The sequence below is a fragment of the Chiloscyllium plagiosum genome, chromosome 1, assembly GCF_004010195.1.
Source record: "Chiloscyllium plagiosum isolate BGI_BamShark_2017 chromosome 1, ASM401019v2, whole genome shotgun sequence".
Taxonomy (NCBI): Eukaryota; Metazoa; Chordata; class Chondrichthyes; order Orectolobiformes; family Hemiscylliidae; genus Chiloscyllium; species Chiloscyllium plagiosum.
The window spans coordinates 151,975,056-151,996,942 of NC_057710.1; the positions used below are offsets into that span (position 1 = coordinate 151,975,056).

At 39.8% G+C, this 21,887-nt stretch overlaps 1 protein-coding gene and 1 long non-coding RNA gene across 2 annotated transcripts in view; one reads left to right on the plus strand and one right to left on the minus strand.

The window, feature by feature from the left end:
- The window catches only part of LOC122554457 (IQ domain-containing protein M-like), a 161,922-nt gene that overhangs the window by 107,508 nt on the left and 32,527 nt on the right, over positions 1-21,887 (minus strand). The window contains exons 5-6 of the mRNA XM_043699525.1: positions 15,485-15,629; positions 12,445-12,579 (exon numbers count right to left, since the gene is read on the minus strand). Of these exons, the coding sequence (XP_043555460.1) occupies positions 12,445-12,579; positions 15,485-15,629 (280 nt within the window). The remainder of the gene's footprint in view (positions 1-12,444; positions 12,580-15,484; positions 15,630-21,887) is intronic.
- LOC122554465 lies at positions 15,089-20,209 on the plus strand. Its single transcript, XR_006313002.1, has 3 exons — positions 15,089-15,471; positions 15,964-16,054; positions 19,690-20,209. It is a non-coding gene; the product is annotated as an uncharacterized LOC122554465 (long non-coding RNA).

The following is a 21,887-nucleotide window of genomic DNA, read 5'->3' on the forward strand; positions in this document are numbered from 1 at the left end:
GTTTGGTATGCTTTCCTTTATTGGTCAGAGTATTGAGTACAGGAGTTGGGAGGTCATGTTGTGGCTGTACAGGACATTGGTTAGGCCACTGTTGGAATATTGCATGCAGTTCTGGTCTCCTTCCTATCGGAAAGATGTTGTGAAACTTGAAAGGGTTCAGAAAAGATTTAAAAGGATGTTGCCAGGGTTGGAGGATCTGAGCTATAGGGAGCAGCTGAACATGCTGGGGCTGTTTTCCCTGGAGTGTCGGGGTCTGAGGGGTGACCTTATAGAGGTTCACAAAATTATGAGGGGCATGGATAGGATAAATAGACAAAGGTTTTTCCCTGGGGTTGGGGAGTCCAGAACTAGAGGGCATAGGTTTAGGGTGAGAGGGGAAAGAAATAAAAGAGATCTAAGGGGCAACTTTTTCACGCAGAGGGTGGTACATGTATGGAATGAGCTGCCAGAGGATGTGGTGGAGGCTGGTACATTTGCAACATTTAAGAGGCATTTGGATGGATATATGAATAGGAAGGGTTTGGAGGGATATGGGTCATGTGTTGGCAGGTGGGACTAGATTGGGTTGGGATATCTGGTCGGCATGGACCGAAGGGTCTGTTTCCATGCTGTACATCTCTGTGACTATATAAGCATTACAAATCTTCAACATATAATTCTACTGATTAAAATTCTAACCCCTTTAATAACTCCTGCTACACACAGACAGATGATGCAAAATGGGCTTCATAGGCGGCGGGAAAGACTGGGAAGGCAAACAATGATCCTTGTCCACAGAATTGTTGAGATAATCCTTTTAGTTTTCGACCCGCTGACCAATTTTCCTTCTCCATTTGAAGAATACTCAGGACGATAGGTTCACATTCACAGCTTACAAAAATTGATGAGGGAAAATAAACTGGCTTTGCTCAAGATTGAGGTGCTTTCATGGAGAGAAAAACAGGCAGCTCCTTCCTTCTCAGCGGTCTGCTGGCTTCTGATCCAAACATTAACACCCACTAGCTTTTTGTCTATTTGGGAGCCAATCAAATAGTCGCTAGCAGACAGAACGCCATTGTCATCGACTTTGTCATTGTTATCCACTTCATGGATAAATCAGCAATTTGTCGCCAGCTGAATCTCAATTCATACACACTCTCTCCTCTAGCTTGTATTTAATAACCTCCTTCACTGCTTAAACTAAACAGCAGTGGAAACAGCACTTAAAGTGAGTTTGAGGTAATTTGTTTTTAAAAAGTAATCTTTCTCCAATCATTGGTTTTTAAAACAGTCCTTTTCCCATTACAGCCCACAATCAAAAGTGCTGAACAAGAGAAAAGATATGGTAGCTACGCTATCCCGCACATTTCAGGTTGCACACGCCTGCAATACCAATGCTACACAGGAATGGAGAATTGAGCCAACTCAATTTCTGGCCCATGAAAATGGTAACTGCAATTTGGGGTCAAACAAATTCCTCTTCTCAATGGCGAATGCCCAGGCCCAGTGCAAAAGAATGATCCATGCCAATGTTTTAAAGGGGAGCTTGGAAGCTTCTTGACAGAAGAAAAAGGAAAAGATATCAGGAAATAACCAGGAATGTGAGATGAGTAAAATGACTCATGCCAAGTAAGAAGACATGGGACTTACAGACTGGACAAAAATGCCTGTTCCCAGAATGCAATTTGATATATGATTCAATAATTTTTGCCTACTTTGAATTGTCCTAATTACCATACTGTCCAAACACCATATCCATACCAAAGCTGTTGTGTGTTATTTACAAGTAAATAATAGAGAAAGGATGAGAGAGAACCAGAAATCAATAAAGAAAATAATCAGTTCACAAAGGATTAAATACACATTTTGAACTACATTTCTAGTTCAGAAATCAGGTTTTGGGTGAAACATTTTTCAACAAGCAAACACTGAGCTTAGATAATGGCAAGTTCTGCACAAATACTTATTGAAATGAAATGAAATGAAAGTTGAACAATTGGGGCAGTGTTTTTAAGTAAAAATAAAGGACATGCTCCAGCACAGACCTTACCCACTGCATGTCTGTATTTTGAAGGCTGCTGTTTCTCATGTATATAAGTGTTTATAACAAACTTTTCAATTCCACAACACCTTCTCTTCAATAGTTCCTAGTCTTAATTTAAGAGGTTGCCTTTTTCAATCAGCAATGCTTCACCCACATAGCTTACCAATATTCTTTCAGCAGCATTGGAATTAAGGATCCATCAGGACCACATTTCATCAAACAGCAACCCCTGAAGGGGATAGGCCTGTGATTTCAAGGCAGCTGCCAGGCTTTCCAAAGAGGCAGACGGTTGTTGGATTGGTTGCACTTCTCCAGCCTCTGAGCAATGACAGCTAGTGGATCACAGTATTAGCTGTATTGTACCAGCTTCTTGCCTGCGAAGACCAGTGCTTCTTGTATAGCCAGCTGCTGCTGCTGTTCCCATCTTTGCATTTCTTACTGAGTGTCAGTAGCTTGAGGCGTTTCTCCCTCACCCACCTGTGCAGCAGTTGGAGCCTCCGATCCCACACTCATTACACCTATCAACCACACTGACATTTTAGTATCAGAGCTAGTCTAGGAATTAGTCCTATTGATGCTTTGTCCCAGCCCTGGACACTGATGATAAAATCCATGCACAAGCTTACAAGCATTGGCAGGGAAGGCTTAGTGTGGCGGTATGGTACCTTCCTCTCAGCCAGAAGATTTGGTTTCAAGTCCCACCTACTGCAGAAGTATGTCTGAGCATCCCTGAGCAGGATGATTAAAAATACCTATAAACATCAAACATTGCCTGTTTAAAATGTTCCTCTGACACACAGGCGACTACTTTTTTTTAAAAGCTGCCCTGTCAAAACCCCTTGCAACATTAAGGGCCAGCATGTTTTGCTTACTTAGCTGCGGTTTTCAAAACTCAATATCAAATTCAATACTTTTAGAGCCTGAACACATTTTCCATGTCCTTCACCCATCCTACACCCCAGATCTGTCAGGACATGGGTTGCTTTCAGCAAACCAACCCATCTTCACCTACTCATTGTCCCCATTATCAGTTTTTCTCCTTCCCTGGCTTACCATTCCTTTGTTTATCTTTTTGTTTTCTTGCTCTCTTGATTCTGTCTCCACACATTTGCTCACACCAGCATGCTGTACGTACCACCCACTCTACCCCCACCACAACGTCAACCCCCCCCTGGATCTGCATATAGACCACATTTTCCATACTACTTTCAGCTCTGAAGAATACACACTGGCCTCAAAGCATTAACTCTGTTTTCCCTCCATAGATGCTGCCAGACACACTGAATTTCTCCAACAATTTCTGCTTTTATTTTAATGACCAACACATTTTGGCTCTCCATCTACTTCCACAAATGAGGTAAAATGTCTTTTGATATGCAAGTCTAGGCACTAAGTATACATAGATTCTTAGTTACTGTATATACCCATGTAAAAGTCGAATTTTTAGACTATTTTTAAAGCTTCGATTTACAGGGTTGACTCTTACACAGGCACTAGTTTTGAGGGGCTGAAATTCTTCTGCAGTTCAAAATACCGCATTATTAGCAGAAGTCGACTTGATCATTCAACTAATCTCGGGTAAAGAAGAAAAACACAATGAATTACAGTAAAGGTGATTACTGGATAAAAGCAAGAGAAATAAGAATGAATTACTAGTGGGAAATTTTATTTATACATACTGGTACAAAAATTTAACATGTCAAAGATTCATTGAAATCCTGCAAAATCACACTGTTCAACACCGTCATTGCCTGGTATAATAGCACACTTAAAATGAAACATTTATTAAATTCTGAATGTGTAACTGTCTTGAACTTTCCCGCCAAATTATTCTGTTTCCCTCCCATTTACTCTCGTTTGTTATGAACCTTAACAAGATTAACAAATTTGTCAAAGAATTAAAGACATAGGTAGCCAATATATTTCAGTTTTAGTCAGATATAATGGCACAGTTTAAAATGATTAACTTTTTAACAATATTAACTTTTGGATGTATAGTGAACAAAGTGCGATAAGTACCGATAGATTTCATACCGGTCTGAATGAATGAATCAAACTGTGCTGTAGTAAACCGATTGGGCTAAGTAGTGCTATGAATGAATGAATAGAGACACAAGAGAGTGAACAAAGAGTGATGAATAGAGTTACCAGTTTGAATGAATGAATGCAATTTTGTTTAAGTGGGAACATGCAGTTTCCTTTGTAAGAGGTTTATAATGTGATATAGTCGGGTCGACATTTACAAGAGATATATGGAAAATACAAGACTTTTTGGCCAGAAATAAGGGGTCAACATTTACATGAGGTCGACTTTTACATGAGCATATGTGATAAATTAAAACTATTATTGGAATCAGAATCATCATTCAAAATATTACTGCCTCCTTCCTTCTCTACTTTAAGCTTTTCTTTGGCTAACTCATGTTCTCTATTTTCCCTAGCTCTTTGGAGTTCAGGAGTTTTATGTCCCGATGACTCTGTATCCCTTTCCACTAATATTAAAGAACAGTACAAACCCATCAACTCACCAAGCCTGTACTGACACATAACACCTTTCTAAACTAAAATTCTTTTGCATCTAGGCAGCCTCTAATTCCAATCTATTCATGTGTCTGTCCAGATGCCTCTTAAATCTTAATATTGTATCTGCTTTTAGCATCCCCTCTGGCAGTGCATTCCTGGCATTTATCATCCTCTGTATAAAAACTTGCCTCTCACAGCTCCTTTAAACTTTCCCCCTTTAATCTTAAACTTATGTCCCCTAGCAACTGACATTCCTACCTTGGGAAAAAAAAGACTTCAACTATCCATCTAGGCCTCTGACCTTCAAGTTAAAACAACCCAAATTTGTACAATCTCTCCTCATATCTAATACCTTCTGAACCAGGCAACATCCTGGTAAACCACTTCTGTACCCTCTCCAAAGCTTCCACATCTTTCTGGTGGTGTGGTGACCAGAACTGTTGGCAATATTCCATATGTGGCCTAAGTAAAGTTCTATACAGCTGCAATATGACTTGCCAATCTTTATTCTCTATGCTCCAACCATTGAAGACAAGCATGCTGTATACCTTCTTGGCCAACTTAACCAGTTGTGTTGCCACCTTTAGGGAACTGTGGACCTATACGCCTAGATCTCACTGCATATTAATGCTGTTAAGGGTTCTGCCATATTCTAGACATTACCCTCCTGCATGAGACTTTCCAAAATGCATTTCCTTGCATTTGTCAGACAAACTTCCATCTGCTATTTCTCCTTCCAAATCTCCAGCCTAACTATATCCTCTGACAATCCACCTCGCTATCCACAGCTCCGTCAATTATTGTGTTGTCTGCAAACTTACTAATCAGACCACTAAATTCTCCTCTAAATCATTTACATATATTACAAATAACAGGGGTCCGAGTAGTGATCCCTGCAGAACACCACCGGTCACAGATTACCAGTCAGGAAAACACCCTTCCATCACTACTACTTTTATGACCAAGCCAGTTCTGTATCCATCTTACTAGCTCACTGTGGATTCCTTGAGACCTCACCTTCTGTACCAACCTTATATCTGTTCCTTTATCATCCACTGGCAGTTGACATGTCTGTACTTCAACCCCAAAGTGATTGCATCCTTCCTAATCCTAAACTGTATCCATATGGTAGAGATATTCTCCCTGATCAGTATCACAATCTACCCGTCTTATGTTCCTTTCTATCTCGCCTGAAACTTCTAAATCCTTGAACATTAAGCTGTCAGTCTTGTCCTTTTCTCAACCAAGTCTCTGTAATAGCTACAACATCATAGTTATATGTCCTAATCCAAGCTCCAAATTCATCTGCCAAATTCATGTCATACTCCTAGCTTTAAAACAGAAATACTTCAGACCACCAATCCCCACCATGTTCATTAACCTTTCCATGTCTAGTCTTCCTTTTAATTTTTTTCTGGCCTTAGTCTCAGATGCCTCTCAGTTACTTCACTTGCTGACCCAGTGCTCTGGTTCCCATCCTCTTGCCAAATTAGTTTAAATCCTCCTGAGTGACACAAGCAGCCCTCCCTGACAGAATATGGGTCCCCTCCAGTTTAGGTCCAACCCATCCTTCTTGTATGGATCCCATCTACCCTGGAAGAGATCCCAATGATCCACATATTTGAAGACTCCTTCCTACACCAGCTCTTTAGCCACATATTTAACAATACTACCTTCTTATTGCTAGCTTCACTGGCAGGGAACTAATCTCAAAATTACAATCCTTTTCAACTTATTACCTAACTCCTTGAACTCCTTTTGCAGAATCTCATCCCTCTCCTTGCCTATGTTGTTAGTACCAATGTGTACCATGAACTCTGGCTGCTCTGAGAATCTCTGAGCATGCTCAGAGACATTTGTCATCTTGACATCAGAGAGGTAACATGTCATCCTGGAGTCTCGTTTCCAGCCACAGAACCACAGAACCTTCCTGTACTCCTAACCATCAAGTTCCCTTGTACTACTGCCCTACAGTGGAGATAGCTGTGGTGCTACTGCTCTGGCTGCTGCTGTCACTCTGAGAAGTAATCCCCACCCCCAGCCCCCACTCCCTACAACAGTATCCAATCCCTTTTACGGAAGAGGTTAGATACAGGGGACTCCTACATTGTCTGCCTTCTCCTTCTGGCAGTCACCCATCTATCTGCCTGAACTTTGGTTGGGACCACCTTTGTACCTCCTGCATGCTCCTAAGTCTATCCAGTTGCTGCTCCACCTGATCGACACCCTCTGCCAGGAGCTGCAACAGGATATACTTCTTGCTGATGTAGTCGTCAGGGACATCTGAACTGTCTCTGATTTCCCACATGTCACTGAGAGAAACACAATACCCTGCTGACTGCCATTTTTACCCTCTAGCAGCTGCTGAATTAAAAATAAATTTCTATTAGATTAATTTACAACTAACTAGATGGACCCTAGTGTTAGCTTCTCACTAAAAAATACTAACTACACTAATCTGTAAACAATAGTCCAAATACTACTCTATATCCCAGTACTGTACTACTTACCACTAGCTTAAATCCGACTATTCTAAAACAATGTGGGTGTGAAAATGTTAGTGGAAATTGAAGGTAAGAAAATAAACCACCTGACTACTACTTACCAATCAGGGGCACTTCTGTCCATTACATCACCTTCTGAACTTATAATGTGTTGAAGTGCCGTTCCCACAATATTCCCTATATAATGGGTTAAAAATCACATAACACTAGCTTATAGTTTACTAGCTTTCAGAGTGCCGCTCCTTCATCGGGGTTTGTGGAGTATAAGATCATAAGACACAGAATTTATAGCAAAAGGGTTACAGTGTCATGGAGCTGTCGTCAACTTGTTGGACTATAACCTCGTGTTGTGTGACTTTTAACTTTATCCACCCCAGTCCAACACCAGCACCTCCAAACCCCATGTAATAGATCAAGATAAAGTTGCTACTTGAAACTAGCAGTTGTGTTTCTGTGGCCTCTTCCTCCTCAGTCACTTCTCATTGGTGACCTCTAATGGATGCTGTTCCTCCTGTTGAGCATTAAGTCCTCAGCAATCCCGTTCTCAGTCCTGGTGACTCCGCCGGCTTCTCCCAGAATCCACCTCAGTTGCCTCTCACTGGCACCCGCTACCCTCTACTTCTCTGTCTCCTTATTTCCATCTTCTACTGTTTCTTTTCCACCTCAAGTCTTTTCATTTCTACCTTTGCTAATTCCAGCCATTAGATTTGCTTTCTTCCAATTTTAAATACTGGATAATCTTTTGAAGCATTTTGTCCTCACAAGATCCTATTTTTAATTCTACTTTCAATTTATAGGACATAGAACCATCCAGCACACAAATGGATCCTTTAGCTCACAATGTTGTGCCGAACATGATGCCAAATTAAGCTAATCTCTTCTGCCTGCCCTTGGTCCATATCACTCTATTTCTTACAGATCCATGCGCTTATCTAAAAGTCCCTTATTGTATCTGCCTCCACCATGACCCCACACACAGCACTCTCCATGTAAAAAAAACCTGCCCCGCCCATCTTCTTTGACTCCCCCTCCCCACCTTAAATGCATGCCCTCTAGTAATAGACATGTCAACTCTGAGAAAATAACGTTTAACATCAACCCTCCCTCTATGCATCTCATCATTTTATAGATTTCTATCAAGTCTCCCCTCAACCTCTACTGCTCCAGAGGAAACAACCTGAGTTTTTCTAGCCTTATCTCCTGACTCTTTAACTTCAGTCAAAAATGTGCAACACTCCATTGCTCTGTATTACTCTTCCAGAAAATGCTTAACAAAAGCCATCTCCAAATACTGTGCAATAAACACAACTGTTTTATGTCCAGAGCCACTGTGCAACTCTTATTTTCAAACGAAAGACACAGAACCCTCTTAAATCCAGTGAACATAAATCCTGCAAGAGCCCAATTTTGTTGCAATCCCAGATGATTTTACTTCTGGACAAATCAGAACCCAGTCTGAAAATTGGTTTGATAGATTTTTCCTTTTTTTAAAATTTAGTTGTCTTTCTTCCAACTTCCTTTCTGTATGCTGTATGGTTCCCTGTTTTTTAAATTGTAGGTAGAATTAAAAACAGGATCTTTTTAAATTAGATTACCTACAGTGTAGAAACAGGCCCTTCGGCCCAACAAGTCCACACTGACCCTCCGAAGAGAAACCCACCCCCCTATATTTATCCCTAACTAATCCACCCAACACTACGAGCAATTGAGCATGGCCAATTCATCTAACCTGCACATCTTTGTACTGTGGGAGGAAACCGGAGCACCCGGAGGAAACACACGCAGACACTGGGAGAATGTGCAAACTCCACACAGACAGTCTGTCGGGGGCGGGAATTGAACATGAGTCCCTGGCGGTGTGAGGCAGCAGTGCTAACCACTGAGCCACCGTGCTGTGAGGTCAAAATGCTTCAATAGTTTATCCAACATTTAAAATTGGAAGAAAGGAAATTAATGAAGTTGTCTTTCACAGAAACATAAGCATACAATGTTTAGATTTGGTTTAAACAATACAAGTTCAAGTGAAATGTTATTGTACAAAAACAAATAACTATTTATTTATAATATGAAATAACATAGCAAAAATACAATACCATCTATTGTCACACCATCACAGTATTCAAACACCAGATAGTTTGCTTATTTATTATATTGATATGATTTGATTTATTGTAGTCACATGTATCGAGATATAGTGAAGAGTATTGCTTTACATGCTAACCAGATAAATCATACCTTACATAAGGACATCAGGGTAATAGAACAGAATGCAGGATATAGTGTTACAGCTACAAAGAGGGTGCCGAGAAAGACCAACTCTAATGTAAGAGAGGTCCGTTCATAAGTCTGATACTACGACTTTCAAGGAGGAGTTTGGTTAGCTCAGTTGGCGGGCCAGCTGTTTTGTGATACACAGTGGTGCCAACAGTATAGGTTAAATTCCCACATTGGCTGAGATACCTTGGCCCTTGCCTGTGGCATGGCGCCCCTCAGGTTACCCTCACCAGTTGTCTATCTCGGATGAAACAGTGGGACTTTGGTGTCTTTACCTACTTTCAACGCCAAATCTTGAGTACTTGGTAGCATCTTCCTTGATCAGTCACACAACTGAGTTAGACTTTTTCATTTTTGAAATACTTCTTCAGCATTCTAAACAAATAATTGTGGTCTAGAACTAAAATCCTTACACTGAGGTAACCGATTTCCTAATAGCTTTTGAATCTCGAATCCCTACAGTGTGAAAACAGGCCTTTCAGCCCAACAAATCCACACTGACCCTCCGAAGAGTAACCCATCCAGACCCATTCCCCCTACCCAATATACCTAACCTACACAGCCCTGAACACGATGGGCAATTTAGCACAGCAATTCACCTAACCTACACATTTTTGGCATTGTGGGAGTTAACCCACACAGACATGGAGAGGATGTGCAAACTCCACACAGACAGTCACCTGAGGTTGGAATTGGACCTGGGACTTTGGCGCTGTGAGGCAGCAGTGCTAACCACTGAGCCACCATGCCAGCTCTAAGTCATCGCCTTTTTTCAAAATAAAACTAGCTCACCAATTAACATCTGTCAAGTCCCCTGCAAACTGAGAAACAACAAGATTTCTAAGATATAGGACTTCATGAAGAAAAAATAATGCTGATCATTCTAAACAGAAAGCAAGCTAATACTGCTCAAAGTTTACTCTGTTCACTTGTAAAAAAAATTCCCACAGCAAACAAATTCCCATTGTTAACCCAGGCCCTCTGTCTCTCATATTCATTTCAAAAAAAACCATATCACTAGAAATACTGACAAGTCAATCTTTAAACAACCTCATACACATAGAACATAAGCCACATACCAAAACCTAAACTCTAAAATAATTTACATTAAAATATGTATAAATCACACATATACATCATAAAGTCAGCAATGTTAAAAGAGTAACTGACATCACCAGGGCACAGCACAATATATTGGGTGTGTCATAGCTGGAATTATGTTTGCGGGTACCTTATGAAATAACACAAACATTTCAGAAAGGTACAGAGATAAGCAGTACAGACTAAGACCTTCAGATAGATTTAAGCCTTTGGTCAGCTGGGCTGGCTGAGACACAAACATTTCAAACACAATGAACTCAGAGTGTCTTAAAGGTTCAAGATTTGTTTGAATAGAGAAAAATTGAGCCGTAGGTACAAAACTGGCATTTCAGTGCAAAGCACTTGTTTGGGGCCTTAAGAATTAGTTCTGCCTGGTCTGCAGATAGGATCTGCAAAGGAACTGAGAGAGGAAACACAGTGAGGACCAAATTTGTCTCAGTAATACTCTTCAATATTTTTATGTGACCAAGACAAAAAAGAGACCTAAGGGGCAACTTTTTCACGTGGAGGGTGGTACATGTATGGAATGAGCTGCTGGAGGAAGTGGTGAAGGCTGGTACAATTGCAACATTTAAGAGGCATTTGGATGGGTATATGAATAGGAAGGGTTTGGAGGGATATGGGCCGGGTGCCGCCAGGTGGGATTAGATCGAGTTGGGATATCTGGTCGGCATTGACGGGTTGGACCGAAGGGTCTGTTTCCATGCTGTATATCTCTATGACTATGACTCTATGACAAGCACTTCTGCTCTTTTGGTTTAACAGAAGTATAACTTGAAAAGCCTTTGGGGCTGTATTTAGATTAGTGTCTCTAAGGACCACTGCTTATCTGCTCAACATTCAAGAGTGTGTAGCATATCCTTTGTTCATATGTTACATATAAGTGCCATCAACTTTGAAAAATAAGAAATGACTGCAGACATTGGAAATCAGAAACAAAAATAGAAATTGCTGGGAAAACTCAGTAAGTCTAGCAGCATCTGTGGAGAGAAGACAGAGTTACTGTTTTGGGTCCAGTGATCAACTGCTTTTGCTTCTAACTTTGAATTCTTCTTGAGAATTAGCTGCATTATGAATTTCCGCATTTCCAGCCATGCATTTGTGATATCAATAATTGCCATTTTGTCTCACATTTGAAGTTTCACAAGAGTATTACTAACTTATTTGTTTGGAGGGAATTTCAATCCCAATTACAAATAGATTGGGAGCACAGTGTAACTCAATTCCTGAAGTTCTATCTTTAAGTTGAACAAAGGTACATCTCAATGTCAGTTACCAGCACTGGATCAGACAAGTAGTTACTGCTGCATTTTATACCCTTAGAAGATTTAATGAAATATTTTTAATTCATTTTTTACTTGCCTACAAATTGTACTTGAGCAGATAGGTTGTTGTCGCTTGGAAACCAACAAAGGCAAACAGAGGTAGAAATAGGCAGTAATTCAAATGGATTATAGAATCTAATATATGGCTGGAACAACTGGTCAGAGATGGGAATATTCTGGACAGGTTTCAAATTCAGTCCTTTTTCACTATCATCACTGTCCTGGACCAGTGCAATATCACTCCTATCTCTCAGATACAAACAAAATGTTTGAACATAAGTGACAGGTTGTAAGGCTGAAAATGTGTTGCTGGAAAAGCGCAGCAGGTCAGGCAGCATCCAAGGAGCAGGAGAATCGACGTTTCGGGCATGAGCCCTTCTTCAGGAATCCCTCATGCCCGAAATGTTGATTTCTCCTGCTCCTTGGATGCTGCCTGACCTGCTGCGCTTTTCCAGCAACACATTTTCAGCTCAGATCTCCAGCATCTGCAGACCTCACTTTCTCCTAGACAGGCTGTAAGGCCACTGGTAATGTGTTTGTTGTCATATTGAAGGAGCCTGTCAAGCTTTCATCTAAAGTTTGCAAGGTCAGACTCATTTGAAAGCATTAAAACTTTATGGAAACAGATTTACAAAATAGTTATTTACTTGATCTTCTCTTAGAATGGGAAATAACCTAGAAGAATTATACATACCTTTGTTAATCAATGCCCAGATTCTTTTAATATCATGCTGGGAAGGATAATGGTTGCAGTCCTCAAACAAATTTATTAATTCATTCCGAGTTATAAATTTCTGAAATGCTCTCTTTGTAAACAGATCTTCATATTCTGTGTTCAAACAAAAATAATTCATTATGACTTCTATTAAGGTTAAACAATTTTCACAACTGTTTTAGAAACATATTAATAAACATTCTTGGTAGAAAATGACTTCAAATTAAATTCACCGGAACTATAAATGTGGGACCATTTAGTCAGGAAATAAACTCCAGAGGATTGAAATGCCACTGTAATTTTTTCATATAAAACTCGACAAATTACAATGTGGAACAGATGAATTAACATCATTTCATAATTAAATGGTTAGGGTCTGTAATATGCTGCCTATCAGGGAGGTAGAGGTAGATCTGATTCTGGCTTTCAAAAGATAAGTATCCAAAGAGAATAAATCTGCATAGTTACACTGAAAAGGAATAGGACAGGCTAAGTTTGCTCATGCAGAAAACCGACTTGAACTCAATGGGCCAAAGGCTTCTTGCTGTACTTCAACAATCCATGATTCTATCTGAAATGCAATGGATGATGACCAGAGGAAAAGTTTACTTCATAGAAGCAGGGAGACTAAATTAAAATCAAATAAATTAAAGGGTGGGTTCTGAAAATATTTGTGTTTTACAGTTGCATATATAGGATTGAATAATATATTAGTACTGCACACCACTCAATAGCAATGGTAACACATGCAATTTTTATTTATTGATAGTTTTTTTACTACTTTTTTAAAATCGGCAAATGGAGAGGTAAAAGAAAAAATGATTAATTCTGTCTGCATATCTTCCATCTACATAAACTGCACTTTGAAACAACAGAGCAAATTCAGTAAATATTGACTGGGAACGTGGCTATATGCTTTGTTATGGTAGAATTGGAGTTGTATCAGTGGCAGTATGATGGAAGGTGGTGGTTACATAAAATTACCAGATCACCTTTTGGGGTGGAGGCAATAACAGACATTAATTGGCACTCAAACTGACATTTTCTTTGAATTTCTATCAGTGCTGTTAGGGGTAATACAATGTCAATTTCATGTAGCTTAAGCAGTTAGTGATTTGGGGATCTTAAGAAGGAGACTTCATGGTTATTTTATTCTCAATGACAAAAGTATTAACAGGTTTCATCAGTGGATTGAGATAGTATCTATCATATGAATTTCAACTTAAGAAAGTAAGGAACACAAAACAGTGAAAATGAAGGAATTACACAATAGGTGAATCAGCTTCTGAACTGTCAGTTAGGTATTCAACATTATTTGTTTATATTTACCAACATTACAACATTTTCAGTTTTATTTCTGTATTTGAAGTATTTACCGCATAGTTTCCTGAAGTATTTATCATACAGTTTCACTCAGTGGCCTGAGTGCTGAATATTTTCTATCATGTTACATTTTCATGAAATCATATTGTGGGTTGCTGGGTCAATGTATGTATTTGCAATTCCTCTCTCTGCTCTTTTAATCAAAACATGAATGCACATTTTTATCTGTGCAAACATTTGTTAAAACAGTAGTGCAATTTCAGATGAATTGTTAAATATTCATGAATAGGTATGAACTCTTGGTCACATTTCTTCTGGCATAGGAATAGAGAGAACAGTAGGCTAATCAGTTCAGCAAGCCTATTATGCCATTCAATTGCACTATCATTAATTCTTACCTACTTGCCACAGGTCTATACTCTTTAAATAATCATCTATTAATCTCAGTTTTGAAATTATCAATTGACCTAATCTCAACAGCATTTTTAGTGAAAGAGGTTCAGATTTCCACTACTGTTTATGTGAAGAAGTACTTCCTGATATCACTCTGAAAAGCAGACTTCTAATCTTAAGGTTAAGTTTCAGCACTCTGCCGGAAAAAGGAATAGCCTATACCTACCCTTTCACCTATTTTGATAATCATAAACATCTTAGATCACTGCTTAACCTTCTGTAAGCCTGTTCATGCAACCTGTTATTATAGTTCAACCCTGTCAACCCTGGTATCAATTTGACAAATTTGAGCTGCACTTCTTCAAGGTCAGGACAGTCTTCCTGAGCTACAATACCCAGGCTGAATGCAGTGTTTCAAATTGGGTCCAGCCCAATTTCTGTAATATAACCTCAAAAGCTTTGTATTTGAGGTAAAGGTTAATAACACATTACCTTTCCTAACATACTTGTCCGTGATGAGGCTTTATCGAATTCTGTTCTCAGACCCAAAGTTCACTCTGCTCATTCACAGACCCTAGCTTCCCACCATTTAAAAATGCTCTGAACTATCTTTCTAATGTCCAAAGTGGGAAACTTCACAATCACATAACTGAACTTCCTTTTCCACTGTTCTGCCCATCCGATTAATCAATTAGCATTCCTTTTCAAATTTCTGTTCCCTAGTACACTATTACTCTAATCCCGAAATTAGTGTCAATGAAAAATTCAGCTTTTATAGAAGAAAACAAGCAATAATGAAATTTGAAGCCCCTCGTGTGGAGTAGAGTTAACTCGATCTTTACACTAAGAATAGCCAGGGTGTTCAAAAGGAGCTTTCATAGTAAAGTCAGATCATATGGCACTGGAGTCTAAGTCTGTAGGGCTCCAGAAGATGTCACTTCTTAATGTCACTTCAATATAGTTACGTTGAAGGAAATCTGTTAATGTTCACTCACCCGAGTAAACCCAGAACCCACTTTAGTAGCTACATAGGTCCTAATATATTCCTTTACTAAGCTCCTGTTTTTACAGTTTGATTCCATAAAATGTTTCAAGATGTTGTCATGCACCTGCAACTTCAACAAAATCTTAAGTGAGAAAGACTGCATCATTCATATCCACGGCACAAAGTCAGCTCTGCACATTCATCCAGGAGCCCGCTAAAACTTGAAAAAATGTGACATCAATTGCTGATCATACATGAATGAAGATTATGGAAGAGAAAACCTCAACTTGCTTATATTTGAGTTGGTAAGTCACTTACTTTTCTTCTTGTCAAGCCAGTCTTCCAGTTCTGAAAACACTAATGGTATTTGTTCCTGGGGAGCATTAAAGCGTCTTCGCAGGCGGGTCATCATATTGCGATATTGTTTTACCACGAGTAAAAGGGATGCTCCATGGTCTACAGACTGTAATTAAAGAGACCTTAAAACTTCATGTTAAGAGTTCCCTGTTAACTGTTCTGTCACAGAACTAGAGCCACAGTATATTACTAAAATATATCCTGTTTTTCACCTTGAGCTAATACAAACTGTAAGTTACCTTATTGAATAACATTTTGTCATTATAAATCTTAATGCATTTATTAATGAGGAAAGCCAGAGGTAGTAGATTTCTCCCAGTTTTTTCACAGTTTGACACATAGTACCATCAACAGATAAGAGTATTACTGCCATTTTATCAGGTGTTGTTCACGGCAACAGTCACATATCATATAATGAGGGGTTTATATTCTTGTTCCAGACTTCTCTCCTTTTCTGAAGGCATTGAATCATACTGGAGTTTAAATCCAAAGATACTGGCAACTTTTTACTTTTCAGTCTGCGAACAGATCGTGAGTGTGACTGACATATTCCACTTATCCTTAACGTTTATGTATCCTTTTAAGGTTGAACGCTTTGGACGACGATTGGACAGGAAGCCGTTGAGAATTTTAATGAAAGCAAAGACAAGTCAAGACGCTTTTTCCTGCTGTCACTCACAAAGTTGTGTCTAGAAGCAAATAATAAGAAAGCTTGGAATGTCAGAGGAGGAGGGTTTTTTAAAGCTTTAGATCACTGGGGAAAGGGTGACTGCCACTTAGAATCTGAGCAGAGGCACTGACTGTGGTAATCAGAGTTGAGAGTGTGATGCTGGAAAAGCACAGCAGGTCAGGCAGCATCCAAGGAGCAGGAGAATCGACATTTCGGGCATAAGCTCTTTAGGCTACTTCTGAGCTGAAACAGTAGCATTAACATTATTTTTTCTGAAAATCATGGTTTTATTGAATAATTCTATCACTTTCTCATTGGGCAACAAAATGAGAGGGCCCAGCATTTTATGGATTATCACTGACCAGAAGATGAACTGGAACTGCCATAACGATGCAGTGGCTATACAGCAGCTCAGAAGCTAGGAATACTGCAGCAAGCAACTCACCCCCTGACTCCCCAAAGTCTACAGGGCTATCCATAACCATCAAAATAGGATCTTGCAAGTAAATATATATGAGGCAGTCTCAATTAGACTTTAATCTTAATTCATTGTATTGGGATTCATTAAAGAAGTCAGAAAGTCTTGGATACCATTTTATCATTATTCTATTTTGACAACCATGAAAACTGATGGAGGCCCATGAAGCTGCCGGAATCAACACATATGTTCGCAGAAGTTGATGCATCATGGCTGGACCAACCCCTTTATATGGCCTTCCAAATATTCCTTTTCAAAATAGTTATCCATTCCATTTTAAAAAACGACTGTAGATTCTGTATGCACCACCAATTTTGGTAGGTAGGTAGGTTAACGTTCGAAAACCCTCTCCTCAAAAATGATTCTCTTAAGCATTGGTCTCAGCTTGTGTTTTCCAGCCACAGATCCACTGACCAGTGAAAATACTTAACTCCAGGATATGAAACCCTCTCTTTTGCTAAGTTTGTTCTTGGAATGTGGGTGTCGCTGGCTAAGCCAACAACTATTGCACATCCTTAGAGTCATAGGTAGACCAGATAAGGACGGCAGAGTTTCTTGCCTAAAGGACAATAGTGAAACAGATGGGTTTATATAACAATCAACAGTGGTTACATGCTCTCAATGAGGTTAGCTTTTTATTCCAGACTTATTGAGTTCAAATTTCACCATCTTCCATAGTGGGATTCAAACCAAGGGCCTAAAGCATTAGCTAGTGACATTACCACACTGTGACCATCTCCCCAGGTTCAGACATCATACATTTGTACAGCCGAGCATGAACTGTTTTCTGATCCCTCAGTGTGAAGTTTCAGTCAGTGTGTAATACAGTGAGAGAAAATACGGTGCCCAGATATAAAACATAGTGTAATATTGTCTGATTTTATCTTGGCAGAGCTCTAAAGGCGTTCCATCTGCCTCCAGGTCCCCCAGACATTCAGGACTATATTTATCCCGAAAGTCATCTCCTTCCAAGCAGTCAACAATCTTCCTTCTGAAAGAAGAAAGTTCAACAGATGGCTCCAGTCCTCTGTTGTAATTATTTTCTTAACAATACCTCGAAATACTTTTCAGAAAAACAATCAGATTTGTTGATTTCTACGAGAATTTTTCTTTCAAAAGAATGGGGCTGAAATCAGATTTCCAAACTGGATGAAGGCTACTTTCAATAAGATTAGATATGATTGGCTAGAGTGGACTGTAAGCAGATACTCTAGGGTAAATAGGGTCATAGAGATGTACAGCATGGAAACAGACCCTTCGGTCCAACCCGTCCATGCCGACCAGATATCCCAACCCAATCTAGTCCCACCTGCCAGCACCTGGCCCATATCCATCCAAACCTTTCCTATACATATACCCATCCAAATGCCTTTTAAATGTTGCAATTGTACCAGCCTCCACCACATCCTCTGGCATCTCATTCCATACACATACCACCCTCTGTGTGAAAAAGTTGCCCTGTAGGTTTCTTTTATATTTTTCTCCTCACACCCTAAACCTATGCCCTCTAGTTCTGGACTCCCCAACCCCAGGGAAAAGACTTTGTCTATTTATCCCATCCATGTTCCTCATGATTTTATAAACCTCTATAAGGTCACCCCTCAGCCTCCAATGCTCCAGGAAAAACTGCTCTAGCCTGTTCAGCCTCTCCCTGTAGCTCAAATCTTCCAACCCTGACAACATCCTTGTAAATCTTTTCTGAACTCTTTCAAGTTTCACAACATCTTTCCGATAGGAAGGAGACCAGAATTGCACGCAATATTCCAACAGTGGCCTAACCAATGTCCTGTACAGCCGCAACATGACCTCCCAACTCCTGTAATCAATACTCTGACCAAGAAAAGAAAGCATACCAAATGCCTTCTTCACCTGCAACTCCACTTTCAAGGAGCTATGAACCTGCACTCCAAGGGCTCTTTGTTCAGCAACACTCCTTAGGACCTTACCATTAAGTGTGTATAGGCATCCGGATGGATATATGAATGGAAAGGGTTTGGAGGGATATGGGCCGGGTGCTGGCAAGTGGGACCCCCTCAGCCTCTGACGCTCCAGGGAAAACAGCCCCAGCCTGTTCAGCCTCTCCCTATAGCTCAAACCCTCCAACCCTGGCAACATCCTTGTAAATCTTTTCTGAACCCTTTCAAGTTTCACAACATCTTTCCGATAGGAAAGAGACCAGAATTGCACGCAATATTCCAACAGTCTATAACCAAAAACAAAAGCAGAAAGAAGCTCTCGCCCCTGCACTGGATTCCCACTCTGTTTTATATTCCCAGATAGAGACACTCACTCTGCTGTGTCTAACTCAGGATGGGTTCTTTCCAAACTGCTCCGACCTTACTGGAAGCTCCAGCTGCACACAGCAATCATGGAAATAAATCTCATTCTTCACAAATTTAATGTTCTGTCTACACTACAATGAATGTGCAGGAGTAAATCTTACATTTAATCCTCATGTACACTTTCAGGACTTGTCTAATTTAACCTTTTTGTATCAGCTAGACAGCTCAAAAATAAATCAGTGTGAAATAACTACTATTGAACACACAGGCAGCTGGGACTCATTGAATAAACATCTTGTGTCTTTTTGGTACTACAAAACACTTGATACATCCTGGAGACTATACATGCTGGAAATGCTAGCAACTATTCCAAGTCAAGCTGAGGGATTCTGAACACTGAGGAGCTGGTACCACTACAGTGCAGTACAGGAAATCGTTTTCTGGATGATCTGATGTGACATTTAACAGACATTGGCAGAATAGAACTAGATATAATTGATATTGAACAGCTCTTGTTCATGAGGGCTCTTGCTGCACAATTGTAGTGTCCCTATTTCTGAGCCAGAAGGTCCGGTTTCAAGTCCCTCCTGCTCCAGAGGTGTCTTATAACATTTCTGAACAAGGTGATTAAAAATATCTATGATGTTACATGTCTAATAGGATATATAATATAACATCTGGTTTGGAGAATTGCTGGATTTCCCCTAATGGTTGCCTTATCATTTCTTATTCTTAGATGGAAGGAAATTCCTGATAGGAAACTCATTACTGCCTGTCTGGAAAGGCTTCACAGGAAAATGATATAGCATGTGACAACAGATATACATACAAAAAAAAACCACCAGAGAAATGAGGTTTCAACTGAAATGCTCATCCATTTCAATTTATTCATGCCTTTGAGGCAGTAGATAGCAAACTGGAATTAACTTTTATTGCAATGATTAACATTTATTTAAAAATATTGGAAATGGGATATCAACACTTTATTAAAATCTTATTTCCATGATTCTCCACATATGGGAATGGGCAAGGGCATAGAAATTTATGCGATCACTAGAATTAGTGAGGAGTTAGCCAGCCTGTATCTAATTAACACCTAATTAATCGTACATGTCAGCAAATTTATGTGACTATACTGTAGCTTTGTGTTATTTTATTGCCAGTATTTATCATTAAGAAGTACCCAACATGAGCAAGACGAATGTAGTGTACAAAATACCATGCAAGGACTGCACTAAACACTATATAAGACAACCAGGAAGACAGCTAACAATCCGCATACATGAACATCAACTAGCCACGAAACGACACGAACAGCTATCCTTAGTAGCCACACACGCAGACAACAAGCAACATGAATTCGACTGGGACAACACTACTATCATAGGGAAAGCCAGACAAAGAACAGCCAGGGAATTCCTAGAGGCATGGCATTCATCCACAAACTCCATCAACAAACACATCGACCTGGACCCAACATACCAACCACTACAGCGGACAGCTGAAACTCACAACCGGAAGCGGCAGGGACAGACAACGAGAAACACCGGAGGAAACGTCAAAGAAGCGCTTCGCAGGAGGCTCCCAAGCACTGATGATGTCGCCTAGCCAGGGGACGAAACGTTTGCAACAAAAACTTCCAGCTCGGCGAACAGAACCACAGCAGAAGTAACCTTTTCCAGAGTTTTTATGTATAAAGTATGCAATATTGCAATTACACATATACTTAATGTTTGCTTTCATGCAGCATTTTCCTTCATTAAAAGCTGCTTCCATTCTCCAGGAGACACATTGAAATATTTTATCGCTTAAAAGAAACTGTGAAGAATTCAGATTAATGTGTAAATTCATACATCATTTTAATGCATAATTTCAGTGTTTATATAACTAGTAATTGATTTTGAGAACTAAATCACACAACATATTATGACAGAAAATGTGTATTGCAATTAAGAATACATTTTTAATTGCTCAGTACCTTTTTAGCTCTTAATCTTATTTTTTTGTGAATAAAGTCAAAAAATATTTACTCTGTTTCTAGAACCGTTTGTTCTGTCTAAAGGAAATAAAATTTCTTGGTTAGCGATGCCTCTGACATGCTCTCTATTTTCCACAGTCAAGGATTCTGTCCACATGGTTGACAGGGCCCTCAGCCACATCCATTTCCCACCCTCACCCCTCGCTTCCTTCCCACAACAATGGTAGGCTTCTTACAGTGCTCATTTTCTACCCAACTAGCTTCAAAGGAGGTTGGAAGCATTCAAGTATTCATTGGATCATCATCCACCATTCCTGCCACTTCTAGGAGGATGCCATGACCAAACACCTCTACCGCTCTCCTCCTTGTGTCAGCATTCAGCAGGTACACTTCTCTCAGTAATACCCTGATCCACTCCTTTTCACTTACAACACTTTCTGACTCCCTCGTGACACTTTCCCACGCAGTCACAGGTGCATCCCTTGCCCTTCTACCCTCCTCACTGTAGAGGGCCCTAAACACACTTTCTAGGTGGGGTAGTGTTTTACTTGGACTTCTCTCAATTTACTACCTTTGCTGCTCACAATGTGGACTCCTCTATACTCTGATGACTTTGTGGAACACCTCTGCTCTGTTACTAGGAATGATCCTAACCTTCCAGTTGCTTGCCACACAAACACACCATCTTGCTCTCATGCTAACATTTCTGTCTTCGGCCTATTGCAATGTTTCAGCAAAGCCTACGCAAGCTGAAAGAACAACGCTTCATTATCCACTTAGGCACTTCATAGTCTTTAGAACTTAAAACTGAATTTAACAGCTTCAGAGCATTAATGTTTTCCTCCATTTTGATTACACACCTTCTCACCACTCCTCCCTCCATATCTTGTTTATAGAGTTTATTCTCAGAAAAGCTGATTTATTTTGTATCTCATTGGAGAGAAGAAGGCTAAGAG